This window comes from Scyliorhinus torazame, chromosome 2 (assembly GCF_047496885.1).
Source record: "Scyliorhinus torazame isolate Kashiwa2021f chromosome 2, sScyTor2.1, whole genome shotgun sequence".
Lineage (NCBI taxonomy): Eukaryota > Metazoa > Chordata > Chondrichthyes > Carcharhiniformes > Scyliorhinidae > Scyliorhinus > Scyliorhinus torazame.
The window spans coordinates 163,791,087-163,808,980 of NC_092708.1; the positions used below are offsets into that span (position 1 = coordinate 163,791,087).

At 42.8% G+C, this 17,894-nt stretch overlaps 1 protein-coding gene across 4 annotated transcripts in view; it reads right to left on the reverse strand.

The window, feature by feature from the left end:
* satb2 (SATB homeobox 2) overlaps positions 1 to 9,215 on the reverse strand; it is a 282,285-nt gene extending 273,070 nt beyond the window's left edge. For 2 of the 4 annotated variants that reach the window (XM_072479035.1, XM_072479024.1), the window contains exons 1-3: positions 7,658 to 9,215; positions 6,439 to 6,660; positions 2,712 to 2,888 (exon numbers count right to left, since the gene is read on the reverse strand). In XM_072479035.1, the coding sequence (XP_072335136.1) occupies positions 2,712 to 2,888; positions 6,439 to 6,607 (346 nt within the window). In that variant the 5' untranslated portion in view covers positions 6,608 to 6,660; positions 7,658 to 9,215. The remainder of the gene's footprint in view (positions 1 to 2,711; positions 2,889 to 6,438; positions 6,661 to 7,657) is intronic. The other 2 variants (XM_072479014.1, XM_072479005.1) reach the window with 2 other exon arrangements.
* Between the last annotated feature and the right edge of the window lie 8,679 nt (positions 9,216 to 17,894).

Here is a 17,894-nt window from a genome sequence, read left to right on the forward strand (position 1 = left end):
ACTAGCTATCTTTCCTTTTTTACGATTTATCTAGTTTTGCGATTTATACTTTTCCATCGAACCACCAAACACCAAATTGCATGACTGCTTTTTACAGTAAACGTTTGTGCGCTTTAAAGTTTAAATTGTCTCCCTTCGTCTCTTGCATCAAACATTCAGTGATCCTGAATCCTATTCCCTTTTGGTGGGGAATAGTTCACCCAGACCTTTATAATATCTGGGAAAATTACAATCTAGCTAAAATCTAATTGAAAATAAGGCTTTCAGGATGACGTTAATAATCTCAACTGATTCCTTTCCTTTGGGTGGAGGCTGTTTAAGTTCAGTTGGACTCAGTTGTGTGTCCTTGAGCCTGACTCCCTCTGGCTGAAGTTGAGGGGAGTTAATCAGGAGGAATGTCTGGTTTTGAATAGATCCCCCCAAAACAAGATTGTCTCAGATTGTAAAACACCACAAGATAGCCACATCTCTCAGAAACAAGTTGCCTGTATTTAATGTCTTTAATGTAAGAAAGTGCTATGCAGAAGTACAATTTATTAAAAGGGTGGCAAGCCAAAACAATGTATGAATGGCCAACCTAAATGTAGATCAAAGAGGTGGTTTCACAGATGGTCTTGGGAAGGGAGAGGGAGGCAAAGAGTTTGAGAGGGAAATTTTCAGTCCTCAAGGCTGAGGAAAACTGAAGGAACAACCACGAACGCTGGGTTATAGGAAGAGGGGATGAACAAGAGTCCAGACGCAGAGAAATGCAGTGTTCTGGAGGGGTATTGGAGGAGGATAGGGAGGACAAGAACAAAAAGAGAATTCAACTGGAGAATGAAACATTTACTTCAGAGATGCCAGGGAGCCAGGCACCAATATAGGTCAACAAATATAGGAGTGATGAGTGAGTGGGACTTAATGGTGGACAGGATACAAAGAACAGAATTCTGGACAATACCCCAATATTAAAATAATCAAATTTGGAGGTAGCCAAGACATGAATGAGTGTTTCCATGGCAGATGAACTGAGGTAAATATAAGCTTTGTGATGGCGATGGTATGTGGTCGGAAGCTCAGTCCCAGGTTGAGTAGACTGCTAAGATTGTAAACATCTGATTCAGCCCGAAACAGTAGCCTGGAAGGGAAGTAGAGTCGGTGGCAAGAGTTTGTGGCAGATGTAGAAGACAATGATGTTGGTCTTCTTAACAGCTGATCTGTGCAAACCATGTAGAATGTCAGTGGTCACAGAGAAACAGTCGGAGGACCCTGGCACTGGGCTCGACCTGATCTTTCACTTAGTCAGCTCAGCTCATACTTAAAGTTTGATGAACAGAATTGGAGTGGGAGCCAAGACTGGGATTCAAACCTGAGCCCTTCTTAGAATGGCAGATTGGTGCTTCATTGAGCTTAAAGATCAATCTAGCTCACCCAAAATATCACAGATAGAGTTATTGGACCACCGAGAATCCAGTCATGGTTCTAATGATTACAATACATTATTATTAGGAACAATATACACTAAAATCCCCAAATACTCTTCAAGACCCAATTACAGAATGCTTGGTATTGTCTTGAGTAATTTGTGTTAACCAATCTATTAATGCAAATTGCCATGAAAGGCATCGTTGTGACTCCATCAATCTCAAAACGCACAAATTGTACATGAAGTGACCCCACACACAGTCCAGCCCAGTTTAAACAAACCAAAGTGAAGGAACAAAGCATGTCTTTCTCTACATAGACCCACACCCGTGATCCCATTTCAATGTATTTAAATGAATTCTAAATGTTAAACTCCTACATAATAGACCTTAAGGCCTGATAACAATGAATTGGAAAATTGGATTTTCAGTCAGATGATTTAAAAAAAACAAATTGCATGGGATATTGCAATACATCTTAAGATGTATTTAGACGATTCATGTAAAGCTTCACACTGCTGCTAAACCTGTGCTATGTATATTGTTTTTTGTTAAGGCCCAAAATGACTCCAAAGCACAGCTTTACTCCTGTATTAGGGACAGGCCCTAAACCTGGATTGAGGCCTCATTTGCACTATAACTGCAGGCCTCAACTCTGACACTGGTCCTGGGTTGTGTGAACTGGGTGTGAAAGAACAATTTCCGCCAACAGTCTGACATAAAACTTGCAACTTATTTTCTCCTCTTGGAAAGTACTCTCTCAGCATTTTAAAAAAACTTGATTCGTTATATGGTAACAAATGCCTCACAGCACTTTCCTGTCCATTGCCTATGCCACCATTAAAACAAATTGCTTAATGCCCCAACATTTGGGAAATTACAATGCCTCAGTCATATGTCATGATATCTTGCTGTTCGTGATTCTGCACATTTCTTTCCCAACCAAGAAATATAAAATTAGGAAACTCTTCCACATAAAATTACTAACAGATGATTTCTGATGCCTTAGGACATAATAGTATTGTAATGATTGCAATACTGTGTCATCCCCCAGACCGCTTGAGGTCCGATTGATATGAATTCTGTGGGATGTTACCATTGTGAGGTTACACTTCACAGAAATAATGACCAACCTCTCATTGCTGGGACATTTTTACATCACAATGAAAACCCACTATGTGTGTTTTTGTTTGCCTTGACTCTCCAGCAAGTTTCTGATACTGGATTTAATGATGATTCCTCCCCCCAACCCCCCTTTCCAGATCAAAACACAAATACAGTGGCCTGGTGAAGATGAATGGGTCCTACCTTGAGCCTGTGCTGCTGAACTGTGGGAATATCCGAGGGACAAGAGGGCTGTCTCGATGAGCTGATTGAACAGCACGTCTTTCCTGATCAGTACAAATTCAGCATGCTCTTCTTTGCCTTCGCACTCTACAGGATTATCCGACTGCTCCACCACACAGAACACTGGCAGGGTCGATCCTGAATGTGGGGGGAAAGAGAATCCTAGTAACACACATGGGCTTTTGTTTCGAAACAGTCAGACCTGATCACAGCCCTGTGACTGGTTAATGCTGTTTGACAGCACGTGGATTGTTGCCCCTTGACTTGTTTATTAATGCTAGCTGCACACCGTTGCTTTCAGTAAACAGACCAGAGCTCAGAGAGTGTCCTTTATTGTGCACCGCGGTTCAAAGCACTGCTGCCTTACCTAGCCGCTGCACAACTCGAAAAGTCACTGGGGAGATTGCTTTGACGACATTTTAGTTTAGTATGAGCTACGAAAAATAAAATGCTGCTTAATTTCCTCTGAAGGGCTGACAAACATGCACATCCAGCACTTTGGAGGCATTAGGTCTCAGGACAGACCTGGATGTGCAAAGTCCTCACAGCAAGGAGAAAACATTCGCTGCCAGCTTCAAAAATCGCGTTACATTCCCCAGAAGTTAAACCAAGAGAAGTTGTCATTTTTTTAATAGCCGAGATGTGATCAGGGATTTTTCCTTATTTAAAACCATTTAAATGCAAAATATTCTCACTCAGTTTAACTTCAACGCTGTGCCTTGATTTTGAGCAATGCCGTTTTTGGCGGAGGAATGGGGCCAGATTTCGACTTGCAGCATTATTGGGTTTTGTGGTACATACGGAAAGCTGAATCAAAATATTAAGAGTCTGACTTACTCTCAGTATCCCTTGCCAATGTAATTCAGCTCCCTCGCGGTGTCAGGCTCATTAACTGATATGAACAGATTCGTTAAAGGTGATTTACTATTCAAAAAACAATGTTCAAAAACTTACCAAAGGGACAAAAAACGGAAGGGGAAGTGAATGTTAAAGTTGATTGCAGTTCTTGACAAGTCTGATTTTTAAGGGGGAGCTGCTGTCAGTGATAGTAAATTCCCACTCAAATACAGAAAACTTATAAACTAATCAGACTAGGAGGCAACCCCTAGTCAGGCCAGTCCCTACTACTCCAATTCATGTCAGTGTGCGACTTCTGCAATGAGTACATGGCTAAGCAAATGTAATCAGCAGAAGGCAAGCATATCTAATGCTGAAAAGTCACTGGTAAGTTTGTAGGTACATTGCAACTGTGTAGGGCAATGCTTTCCAATCAAATACCTGATTGTCGGCAAATACATTTACAAAGTATTTAACAGCCCCATTCTATCAATGACTTGGTCGAGAAACAAAATTCAAAATTGATTCCTGGAGTAGAGACTGGATGTGCTAGAAGGTGACAAACTTTAATAGGCCAAAAGACCTTTACTTCTCATTATTTGGAGTTTGCTATAGTCTGGAGGCGCTGGGGAAGGGGTAGACAACTGTTGCCGGTCGGAATGTGAGAAATGCCTCCTGCAGGTAGGTCTCACTATGTTTTTTTTTAACTTATAAATATAAACTCATATTTCAACCAAACTTCCATTTAGCCCTACAGTTTGCAAACCTGAAATTTGATTGCAGAACCTTCACAATCTGCCGGGCTTGATAGTTTAACATATTTTACACTTTATGTTACACCGTAGATTGACCTATGTCTGTGACACCCTGCTCTTGTGAGAAATGGAGTTTGTACTGAGTCTAGGATTTACATGCACGTTGTTCCTCGAGAATATTTATTACCAATTTTACAAGTTTTTAAATATATATATATATGTATCCATAACATTTTACAATGCAAAACAAAGTGTGTGCGTCTTCTCTACACGTGCAAGGACAATCCAAACCGCATAACCTCAACTCTGCGGTATACACTAATGTCAATATGTTCACATAGTGTAAAAATCTTAATGGTGCGGTCATTATTATCCAACAACGTCTTTATCTTATTCACTCTGAGCCCTTGGCTTCAGAAAGTGTGATTACCAAGTTGTCGTTTGAAATGTAACTTTCTTTCCTGTAATCCACTTGACTTTTTCAAACTGTATCTGGAGGTTATTTCCTAATTCCGTTTTAACCAGAGTCGTGTTAATTACAGTCAGAAGATTGCAATCTTTCAGTTGTTCTAATAACCCAAGACCCGAACCTATCTCTTCTGTGGGATCAAATCAACATCTCACTTGTTCAGGTTTCTGACAGGGACTCGGTTCAACTAAGAATACCATGCAAGTGAAAGCAGATATCTAAATATGCTGGATTATCAAGGACCTATGGAAACATAAAGGGACCGTTCACAAATAAACACCCCAATAACAGCTCAGACAAATGGGAGATTGCTCATTTCCTTGGTCACATTCACAGGGATCAATATTACACTCGCGGGCACACTATAGCCGGCAGCTTTTCAAAACTAGCCCAGCTACTGGAGAGATGTTAACACTACCTAGCGCCTTTATCCGACAACATTCCGAGGCGCCCGTAAAATGGTATCAAATATTCAGTGAATGGGGCTGACCAAACATTCTGTTAAGCATTGCGTGTGTTTTCAGTCCGCTCTTACAATTTAACCATTCCTGGTTCAAACTGGTGGTATTGATCATTCTGCTATTCAACTCTCGGAATCCCAAACTCCTCTAAAAACTGGGTCACAGCCAATCAAGCAATCATATTTACACAGGCATACACCGGTACTGTTCTGCGGTTTTCTATGGCCTCAGTTCCAACTCATCTCCTGATGTCCCACAATAAGATGTTTTTAATAACTGCTTGCACACAAGGAACAGAGTGAATGCGAACTGGCAGCAAAGTTGTGCTAACATTACAATCTCCGGATTCAGTGTGATTAATTCAGTGAATCTCCTTCATGTCCAGACGGCCTTAAGTCACAGTCAGTCCAGCTGGGTTTCTTTCACCGGGGACAACTCCATACAGGGGAATAAAAACAGGAAATGCTGGGGGAAAAAATCCAGCAGGTCCGGCAGCAACTGTGTGGAGAGAGAGAGAAGAGAGTTGACGTTTGGGATCTAAATGATCCTTTTATCTAAATGATCAGTTCTGTGAAAGGATCGTTTAGATGCCAAACTTCAACTCTCTCTCTCTTCACAGATGCTGCCGGACCTGTTGATTTTTTCCAGCATTTTTCTGTTTTTATTTCAGATTTCCAGCATCCGCAGACTTTTGCTTCCATACAGAGGGAATTTGGGATATGTTACTTTCACCAATACCTGCAGACGGCAGTGCCCGTCCCTCACTGCCACCACTGAAGTTCCCTTTCCACTGGTACTCCTCACTCAACATGAGGGCGTTTTAAACGAATCACTCCTGGTTTTTAAAAAAATGTTCTTTAAACGTCCCGAAAGGAGGCCGCTCGCACATGAACCTGTCAACATTGGAAAGCGCTAAGGTGGCACGGAGCCCATTAAATTCCCCCTCCGGGGAAAGACTGGCGTTTCTCTCTCTCACTGCCGAATGGTGACAAGGGGGGGCTGATAGATGCTGCTCGTGTTGGGCAGGGCATCAAAGAGCTGGAAATGAGCCGAGCTTCTTCCTGTAATCCTACACCGAGCACATAGAAAGTTTAATCAACGTGAACCCTGACACCCAGTATGAATGTGGCCCTGCTGTCAGCTCGTAGACTCCGGTGCATCATTACCTCCCAGCGCCTTGACTGGGGAGCCAGTGGATCTCCGTCTGCTTCCGTCTGTCGGGCTACCGTTCGGCTCCAGCCTGGCCTTCTTACCGGGGGGTGCCTCGGGGCTGCTGTTCCTCCTCTCGGGGCTGTCTCGGGGGTAGGGATGGGGGCTGACACTTCTCATTTCCATTCTCCGCCACGGGTTGGTGGTGGTGAGGGCTCCCGGAGGCAGATTGCATAGACCTGGAAAGGGAAGACAGTCGGAAGAAGAGAATATGTCAAGTTTGTTCCGATTACAGAGTGCCGACCTCCGGATGCGTTTTGGACAGATCACACACGCACTCGATGCCCTGTTAAGCACAACCTCCAAATAACGTCCATTCGATTATTTCGTCGTTTTAAATAAACGTGGCAGCTGTTTTGAAGATACTTGTTACACGGAGACTCTAGACATGTCTTTTCAAATAGAAATCGATCTAACCGACCCAATAGCGTTCCTACCAACTCATACCTTTTCAAATAAAATCTGCACTTAATGATTTCAGATTATTGTAAACCTGGAAGTTAAGATTTTGTCAACTTGAACAGAAGTTAAATCCTTCTAATAGGTTGCGAGTAACGAACATTCTGGCATCAGCATGCATTATATTAAAGCTTTCACTCAAATGAACTTGTCACTTTCTAACGCTCCAAACAGCTGTTTGACATTTTAACTCTGACAAGAGCACTTTTCCTGCTACACTTGGGGGAATACCGCCGTTTAACTGCATCAAGAGGTGGTAACAGCCCGCTGTGAAGGATTAAAGTGATTTAATGTGACATCCTAGCTATATCTAATGTCTCTGTCACTATCTCCCTTGGTTCAAATCCAACTTTTAACAATTCTTTTCAGGCAGTTCCTTAGCTGGATGGGCGGCCGTCTCCTCCCTCTCTCGAGCTAGCAGCTTGAAAATAATCTCTTCCCATTGTGTCCCCGTGACTTACAGTCTAGGATGTGCCTGTAAAGTGGAGGTGCTGAGAAATTACTCTGGCCATGTGTGGGAAGCAGGGAATCCAGGTCTGGGAGTTGAACGGGATGAATGTGCAATCACCCACTCAGATCCTCAGTGTAGCCTCGGCATTCTGTTAATGAGGGCTCCTGTGGGACCTCTCACTGCCGGGGAACGGGAATGGGGTGGGGGTGGGGTGGGAGGGGGTGGGGGAGAGGAGGAGGGGGCGAAAGAAAGTGAAACTCACATACACTCAACTCCAGAGGCTTGTCCTTCAAGCGGTCACTCCTGGTCACAAATCAATCAGAATTAAAACTATATTTTTATATATATATATTTTTTTAAAAGCAAGAAATAAATTGAAAGCAATCGCTTCGAAGTCCATATATTCAGGTAAACTTTCAGGGGATCTGCCGATCCAGTGCAGATTGAGGGGGGAGGATCGACTCTGTCACTTTCATCATATCTCTTCACAGTGCAGACAGTGGGACTGACAGCGACAGAATGAGAGAGAAATTATTAGTTGCGTTGACTCATTAGCACTCCTCGGGGTTGTCCTTTCTGCATATCACTGCTCGCTTCCGTTCCTGGTCCGGGACAGACTCTTTTTTGTGTGGGTGTGTATAACATCCACAGCGGTACGAGTGATGGAGCCCCTAAGGTAAAAGAGGGACGGAGAGAGGGAGGGGGCAGCACAGTGTCGCTGGTGGCGTGGGTCCCTCCGACAGCGACCTTCAGTTTGATTGAAGAAAGCCGACGTGAGGACACCACCACCCTCCCCTTTTCCTTCCCCCTGTTTGGCGCGCAGTAATTTTTAATCAGCTTGATTACTGTAAGACGGTTCGCATTTATTACAGATAATAATACCACATGATCAGATCATTAGATACCTAGCTAAGCCCTCTGGACACATACACACACATAGCACACAGACACGCGAATGAGATACACGTGTGCAGTCACAACTACACCCATGCAGACTCGCAGAGGGAATAGATGCAGAATTACACACTCCTTACAAAGCCGCCCTCCCAAATTCCCCATCAAAATGATACATTGTACACACACAGGGAAGTTTCAGTCAAAGGCAGAAGATTTCATCCCACACACAAGTTTGTATCCTCAGCCCCGTGTTCAACAATCAAACGCACAATGCTCACTCCTGCTTCCTATTTTTTTTACATTTTCAGTGGGACCCTGCATAAATAAAACAAGACTGCTGTCATGTAAGATTAGTTAATGATAAACTGCATTCTTGACAGACAGATGCTTTTGACTTTTAATAATTTATGAGCGCGAACGTAAATTTGTATAGGAGCCTGCTTGAATATTTAATAAAGCCAACATCCCCCCTCCCCCTTCCCGTTTGCTTTCTCTATTAACCCCAAATATGTAAAAATGTCGCGAAACTCTGTGTCTGCAGAGAGAGAGAGGGAGAGATGGAGGGTTTGGGATTAGATGGGATAAGAAGCGCACCGGGAGTTTCTGGGCTCTGCAGACCGGCCTCCGAGCCCGCTGATTGGGAGAATGGGGATGGAGTTTCCTCCTTTGCTCTCTATCTCTGTATTCTCGATCTGACACCGGGGCACCCTCTCTGAACCCAGTACGGAATATGTCCTCCGGAGAGGGAGAGAAACCACACACCCACACACACACTTCTTAACAGCTTCCCTGCCCTGAACCTTTGATGCATCAGGATTCCCTGCATCGACACAAATTGTGCGTTTTAGATTTGAGCCGATCTTGTGGACAGGAGGGCAGCTCAATCGCACTGCTCAGTAACATAAACTTGCTGGCGTTATTTTGATTCCTGGCTTGTGCTGTTAGCAGTCAAAGAGCGGTGTTTAAGGTGGATTCGAAACGCTTCAAACCAACTTGCTCCATTTCAGAGAGCAGAGTGCATTATAACAGCAAAAAACGATTAAAATTCTAGTTAACAAGTACGCACACAGTTGCGATTACCGAATGCCACATTACTTAACTCCTGATCTAAATCCTGAAAAAGTGGTGCCGGGACTTAAAGGGTTAAAGTGATAATTCTCCCACCCCACACTTTAAAATGAACCTTGGGGTTTACGATGGATTTTTAGCCCCAGACTAATTACCAATATTGAAAAAAAAGAAATGAATCTGGTTATTGAACTCAGTCCCCGAAACCACAAGACAGATTCTCTGCCTCCCTGAACTGGAACATGCAGCCAGCTCCAACACTGGGAGCTCCTCAAAACAGCCAGTCACATTCTTTCGCACCACTATGACTGTACATGCGGAAAGAAACCCGACAAAAATATGTTATCTATTAACTTTGGTACATCTGCAAACTGTAACACTGTATCCGCGTTTAGGTAATGTTGTAAAATGTCCATTGGAGAGATTGTAGCAGAATATATTTCATTTAGCTGCTATATCCAATCTTTCTGGGAAGGGAGGTGAGAATTCGGTGCTATTCTGATAATTGAACCTTTCACGTTTTGCATTTTAAACAAAACTATTTTTTTCAGAAACAAGGTGATTGTGAATAATGCTGCCACTCTCTCTCCGCCAGTTCCTGAACACAGATCCTCCTTAAGCTGAGGGAGGGGGGGTGGGGGGGCCTTACGGTGGCGCCACTGTGTCATACAACAAGCGGAACCGGATCGCACAACTCGAAATTCCTGCTCTGCTCTGGCCTGCCCTGGCCACCATCCGCTCCCATGTCACTCGGCCCTCATCACCTCGAAAATCAAATAAAGTCGGGCCAATGGGGATTTGGATGGGGGTGGAGGGAGACACACACACTCACTCACACACACACACACCAGAAAGAACAAACATTTACCTTTCGGGGCAGACGATTCGACTGGAGCAACCGCGGGGGCGAGGAGGAGAAATCAAACTTGGAAGCGACCAGGGGGGAGGGGGGGGGGGGGAGGGGGGGGGGGGGAGAGAGAGAGAGAGACAGGGGATGGTGGTGGGAGGGTGAATCTTCCCCAAAAAAACAGCGGAATGTCAAGGAGTCCTGGAGAGTTGTAGGAAAGAGCCTGCCGCCGACGCTGAGGAGTCAGTGAGTAAAAAGCGCTCAGCAAAACCTCAAATCAATGGCCTGATATCTATCTGCAGGATGATCGGCGGGTTTGCGTTCAATACGGTCTCGCTCGATATTCATTGCATTATAATTGGTTTTAATTATAGATCTGCAGTTGAATGCCCATCGGATGGCATCTGCCGGCACATTGACTGGATATTGAGTGGTGGAGGCTCACAGTTGGCTGCATATGTGTGTGTGTCCCTCCCGCGACACAATGTTTGCAGAGAGCGTCGCTGCCTCAGAGTGTTCCTCTCCTGTGTGGTATCATGTATTAACTACTTAATGCATAAAATATGACGGCTGACTTCAAGGGGCGACAATTAATTACAGAAGTTTGTTTTTGAAGGGGCGGAAGTTTGAGTATCCAGCGAGAGGGAGGGGGGGGGGGGCGAGTTGTTACAGAGCCTGATACTGACAAGCCTGCAGATGAAACTGATTGCAATGGAAAATTAGATCCTTTTTTTTGCTGGGGCCCATAGCAGCCTCACTCCCCTTCCTCAACCCGGATTGCTTCTCCCGAAAGTTTTCCCTGTGTTAACTGAGAGAGTGAGCAAGATTTCTCTCTGCGTGCAGATACGTTAGAAAACAGCGATCTGTCTGGAGGTGTGTGTCCCAATAATTTCAGATATGCATGTATCTGTTCTAACCTGGATCAGAAGGGAGGGCTGGGTAAATATATACATTCCTCATGTCAGGGCTGTCACACACACACAATAACAACAAAAGAGAGATGATTGACTAGATTTGGGGACGATTTTTCTGATTACTCCTACATTTAACCCGCTGATCACTTTTCCATCCCGCTCCAGCGCGTCGCTTCGGAGTGGACGGCATGTCCTATCTCTAAAGGTAAAACAGTCTTCCGTGGTCAATTTAAGAGAGATTAGTTTGCTAAATAGACCTTTCACAGGAGAGAGTCGAGGAAGACATGTTAAACAGGCAGTCGGGTGTTGTACAGGTCCCTTTATGTAGCAATTTGTACAGGTTGGAATCTGCCAATAGATTGAAGTACAGTCGCTGCCTCGAGATTTTCTTTTGCTGAATACTCGTGGTTTGTCTCTTAAACATTATTGTAACCATTCCAATTCTACTTTGAATGGAGTATACAGATTCTAAAGTGGTAACAGCACTCGAGTTGGTTAAAATATGCTGCAGTTTCCCACACTGAAGGGTTGTTAAGAGTGTCAGTAAAGATCTACAAATACTGATTGGACTGGCTAGGGAAGTGGCGAAGGCGCCACTTGACTGTCTGTTTTGAATGAAACTTTAAAAACTTGTTGATCTGCAAACTTTTCCGCAAGGCTGGCGACAGGATCTGACCGGGGCAGCGAGCTTAAACACTTTGGGGGGGTAACTCACTATTTAAATAAAAACATTCTGACCCAGGCAAATCGTCTTCAGCGTGAGGAAGCGGCAAGATCTCCTCTTCAAGCTTCAGGCCCATTTCTTAAATTCACAAGTAATCGGTGAGTCTGTGTGGCCAGGATTAGTGCGGCGAGGAGAGCAGTGACCAGAGTGTCACAACCCCCCGTGAAATGGAGGAGAGCCTTCACCGAGAATACTGACTGTACACAGCTTCCAAATCATTCTATATAAAGGGCTTTTAGTGAAGGTGAATCTCAGTGCGCCTCAGAAAAGGGTTTTATATTCTGTTTAATGAAGCAATCAATATTTAGTACCTCCTTCCTGATTCGTTTCAAAGCACCCGCGATGCAAAGTGTTTTCAATGTTAAATATGTGCTAATATTCATTTCTCGGCGTGATCTTAACAATAAAAGTTGAAAGGTTGAATCCGGATGCGATTTTGTGTTTTATAAATGTGAATTCACCCACCCGCTGTGACATTCAATATCTTACAGGTAAAGTGGGGAGGGGGGGGGGGTGAGGTAGGACACTAGCCAGAGGTCACTCGCCAGTACTTTCTGCTCGCTTTTGTTTGTTGGAAATTCACTGTGGCCAATCGAGCCGTGAACAGTCGGTGGAAAGTGTCATTTAGTAAAAAGCTGGCCTGTGTGCAATTCACTGCACAATTCCCTCTTAATGCGGTTCTGTTCGCAACTCCTAACCGTAAGGAAGATCAGAAAATTAGTGACAAGCCCTTATTATTTTTTACTTGATGTTACGTCTATGGCTGTCCCGAAGTGTCCACATCAAAATATATAAAGAGGAAAATCGAATAATTTTGCTTTTAATTATATGGCATACAGGCAAACTGTCCATTCTGAATATATTGCTTGCCGTGGAGCTATATTCGACGCATATAATATAGACGCGCATATAATATATATATAGATCTGCGTCTGTCTGCTTAAATTCATGTGGATGTGCACCCATATGTATAAATATCTGCACCAATGTGTAGTATGTTCAAATCTACCTATCTGTGTATCGACATGGGTATACCCCTGAATACCAACCAGCCCAATAACCTCCAGCAACTCTCGCTGTAGCTTTATTTCAGAAACCTGCACTCATTTTCATTTGAAAAGTTGCTCTTGCCAAGCATTCGATTGTAACTGCTAATATTCCGGCATTATTGAGTTACCACAACAAGGAAAGTAAACGACACTTTTTCACCAGTCAAAATATTTTGGATTGATTTAAAGAAATACCTTAGAAGAACGACTAGGCTGAGGATTTACACCCACGCCGACGATCATTAAATCCACCTTGAAACCTTTCAGGGCAACAGGTTCCGTTGGATTTTGTTAAAACCCGATCGAATAATACGCTTAATTAAATAGGCGGTCATGCATAGAACTTAAAGGTGCAGAAATGGCCTATAAAGATTATTTATTAACTTTTGCATTAAAGTGTGCGAAACTCACGCTGTGGCCAGGCTATTTAATATCTATTTCAGAATGCAGAGAGGAGCACTCTACCCAGTAAAATCTCTTAGCTTTACAAACTAATAATCCGGGGTTTTCTGTTTGAGGAAATTGCAAATGCCTCCAGAAATAAATGTTCACTTATTTAGAGGGATGGAAGATTTTCCCCAAACACCGTTTGTTCGTGCCTTTCGTTGTAAGTGCAGCACACCGTGAGTGAAGTCAATTCTCTCCAATTTAGGGACACATCTTTTCAATTTATCTGAAAGAATTGGTGACAAGATTCACCACTGACCGCGCTGAAACAAATAAATTGCATTAAAAAAAATCTCCTCTCAGTCCGTGGCCTTGGCTGTAGCTGCCGGACCTGTCATAACAAACACCGGCACAAGTCACAACAAACGTGCAGACACACGGTTAGGCTATGAGGGCGACCGGGGACAAACACGCGTTTCAACTCCCCCCTAACTTGTTTCGCCTGCACGTTTTACACTTAGAGAACGCGCACCATCATTATTCCAGGAGAAAACCTCCTCCCTCACACATTTGAACTTTTAATTCGGTTGCCCCAAAACACGCATATAAACGACGGAATGTGTGTGACACAGGCTTTGTAATCTTTCACCCTTTGCCGGGTTATTTCATAGAACAAATGCACCATTTCCCTGGCGTCAATCCGACCAGAGAACACTGAATAATAATGCTGAAAGCTCATTTTAACCCATGGTGTTTTGCGCTGTACATGACAATGCTGATCTTTTAAGCCTTTAATAAGCAAGTCTGTGCCCCGAGTATTCCCTCGCCGAACCTGTAATCATTAATAACTGGACTACCTGCAACACACACTTATACAAAAGGTTAATACATTTGATAGAAATCTAGGAAATCCGGGTTCAAGTCAGGCTGCTCCACATACCCCCCCCCCCCCGCCCTCCAGTTTAATCTCGTTCCCTGTGAACAGTTACTGAAGTTCTTTGAAACTGGACAAATTTCCTGATGCTCATGACTGTGAAAGTAGGGCTTTTTGGGGGGAGTTTTTGTTTCACTGGCGAAGGGGGTGCTCAGAGCGCCATCCAGTGGATGGTTTTAGTAAGTACATCACCTGGAGAGGAGACACATCAGATACACTCGAATCACAAATCAGAGCAAAACGGGGAAATCATCCTGTTATTTGAATCATTCAATTCACTGTAAAGCCTGCCTTCAGTCCGAATAGACGGGCACCGCATACAGTGCGTGGCTTTCGCAAGTGTGGGGCGATCGGTCGACTAAGTTCGTCAGTTTGATCTTTTTGCTTAAAGTTTCAGGTAGTTACACACAATGTGACACGTTAAGGCATGTTTCCTAAAGCCACACAACACCATTAGAAATGAGACATGAAATTATGGGGGGAAATGAGGGAGTTCGATTTACTTATTTCAATGTTAAAATCCGCCCTTCAAAGACAAATCGCCTCGGTGCAAAACTCCCAGTCGTCACTGAATTAGTGCCAAGCCAATCGTTTATTAACCTAACACATATTCAGTAATTCAAATACTTAGTAATACGTTGCTATAAAATCATAAACTGATGTCGATATTTTCGCAACAATGTTATTCTGCCGGTCCGACACATTATTAACAATGCGAATGTGTCCGTGTCATTTTCACCAACTAGTTTGCAAATGTCCTAGTTTCCAATGTATGTACTGGTGAGGTTGGAGCTCAGGCTTGTGCGCCGAGTACAGAATGGGTACTATCCCTTTAATCACCATCGGACCACAACAAAACCCAGCAGACTGGAATTGAGGCCTTGACTCTCACCCCTCGGAGGAAGCATCGTCTGCCGAATGCCACAACAAAATACAAGCATTTAACCAGGAACAGAACAAGAAGTTTCACCGGGTCACCCTTTTCTCATTTATTGACGGACAAAAGTATTGTTCTTTCTAAAATCGGTCTATCATTTAACTGTCTATTTAATTCTGTCTACCGACCTAGCATGTCTGTCTCTCTATCTATCCACGCACACACACACTCTGAAGATACACATCAGTGTACCAAATTAAACTCCATTCCCAATCAACTATTGCTCCAGTGTTGCCGCAACTCATTCAATAGAGCGGGTTATGGTTGGAAGGTTTCTCACTTGCTGTTGGCATTCACAGATTTTGAACACCAAATTATTTTTCCTCATTCCTGTTCATTTTTTGGTTATTAAAACCATGACGATATCGATATGCCCATGGTTTATCGTTACACCCACACACTTGGGACAAGTCAATGTGTATTTTTGCTTCATAACCATCAGTGGTAAATGTGTGTATTGTATGTGTTATGTGTGCATGTGTATTAGTGTGTGTGTATTAGAGTATGCGTGTATGTGTATATTAGTGTGTGCGTGTATTAGAGTATGCGTATATGTGTATATTAGTGTGTGTATATTAATGTGGACGTGTATGTGTATATTAGTATGTGTATTAGAGTGTGCATGTATGTGTATATTAGTGTGTGCATGCATGTACGTATTAGTGCGTGCGTGCATTAGAGTGTGCGTGTATTTGAGTGTGCGTGTATGTAATAGTCTGTGCGTGTATTAGAGTGCATTTATTAGAGTGTGTGTGTATGTGCATATTAGTGTGTGCGTGTATGTGTGTATTAGTGTGTGCGTGTATTAGAGTGAGCATGTATTAGAGTGTGCGTGTATGTGTGTATTAGTGTGTGTGTGTATTAGAGTGTGCGTGTATGTGTGCATTAGTGTGTGCATGTATTAGAGTGTGCATGCATGTGTATATTAGTGTGTGCATGTATTAGAGTGTGTGTGGATGTGTGTATTAGTGTGTGCATGTATTAGTGTGTGTGTATTAAGAGTGTGCATGAATGTGTGTATTAGTGTGTGCATGTATTAGAGTATGCATGTATGTGTATATTATTGTGTGTATGTGTGTGTATTAGTGAGTGTGTGTGTTAGAGTTGCATGTATTAGTGTGTGCATATATTAGAGTGTGCGTATATGTGTATATTAGTGTGTGCGTGTATGTGTGTATTAGTCTGTGTGCATATTAGAGTGTGCATGTATGTGTATATTTGTGTGTGCGTGTATGTGTATATTCATGTGTATGTGTATTAGTGTGTGTGCCTGTATGTATATTAGTGTGTGTGTATTAGAGTGTGCATGTATGTTTGTATTAGTGTGTGCGTGTATGTGTATATTAGAGTGTGCATGTATGTATATGTTAAAGTGTGCGTGTATGTGTGTTATAGTGTGTGCATGTATGTGTGCATTAGTGTATGTGTGTATGTGTGTATTAGTGTGCATGTATTAGAGTGCGTGTGTATATGTGTATTAGTGTGTGCGTGTATGTGTATATTAGAGTGTGCATGTATGTGTATATTTGTGTGTGCGTGTATGTGTGTATTCATGTGTATGTGTATTAGTGTGTGTGCCTGTATGTATATTAGTGTGTGTGTATTAGAGTGTGCATGTATGTTTGTATTAGTGTGTGCGTGTATGTGTATATTAGAGTGTGCATGTATGTATATGTTAAAGTGTGCGTGTATGTGTGTTATAGTGTGTGCATGTATGTGTGCATTAGTGTATGTGTGTATGTGTGTATTAGTGTGCATGTATTAGAGTGCGTGTGTATATGTGTATTAGTGTGTGCGTGTATGTGTATATTAGAGTGTGCATGTATGTGTATATTTGTGTGTGCGTGTATGTGTATATTCATGTGTATGTGTATTAGTGTGTGTGCCTGTATGTATATTAGTGTGTGTGTATTAGAGTGTGCATGTATGTTTGTATTAGTGTGTGCGTGTATGTGTATATTAGAGTGTGCATGTATGTATATGTTAAAGTGTGCGTGTATGTGTGTTATAGTGTGTGCATGTATGTGTGCATTAGTGTATGTGTGTATGTGTGTATTAGTGTGCATGTATTAGAGTGCGTGTGTATATGTGTATTAGTGTGTGCGTGTATGTGTATATTAGTGTGTGCGCGTATGTGTATATTAGTGTGTGTGTGAATGTGTATATTAGTGTGTGCGTGTATGTGTATATTAGTGTGTGCGTGTATGTGTATATTAGTGTGCGCGTGTATGTGTATGTTAGTGTGTGCGTGTATGTGTATATTAGTGTGTGCGTGTATGTGCGTATTAGTGTGTGCATGTATGTGTATATTAGCGTGTGCGTGTATTAGAGTGTGCGTGTATGTATATTAGTGTGTGCGTGTATTATAGTGTGCGTGCATGTGTGTTAGTGTGTGCGTGTATTAGAGTGTGCGTGTATATGTATATTAGTGTGTGCGTGTATTAGAGTGTGCGTGTATATGAATATTAGTGTATGCGTGTATTAGAGTGTGCGTGTATATGTATATTAGTGTGTGCGTGTATTAGAATGTGCGTGTATATGTATATTAGTGTGTGCGTGTATTAGAGTGTGCGTGTATATGTATATTAGTGTGTGCGTGTATTAGAGTGTGCGTGTATATGTATATTAGTGTGTGCGTGTATTAGAGTGTGCGTGTATATGTATATTAGTGTGTGCGTGTATTAGTGTGCCTGTATGTGTGTTAGTGTGTGCGTGTATTAGAGTGTGCGTGTATATGTATATTAGT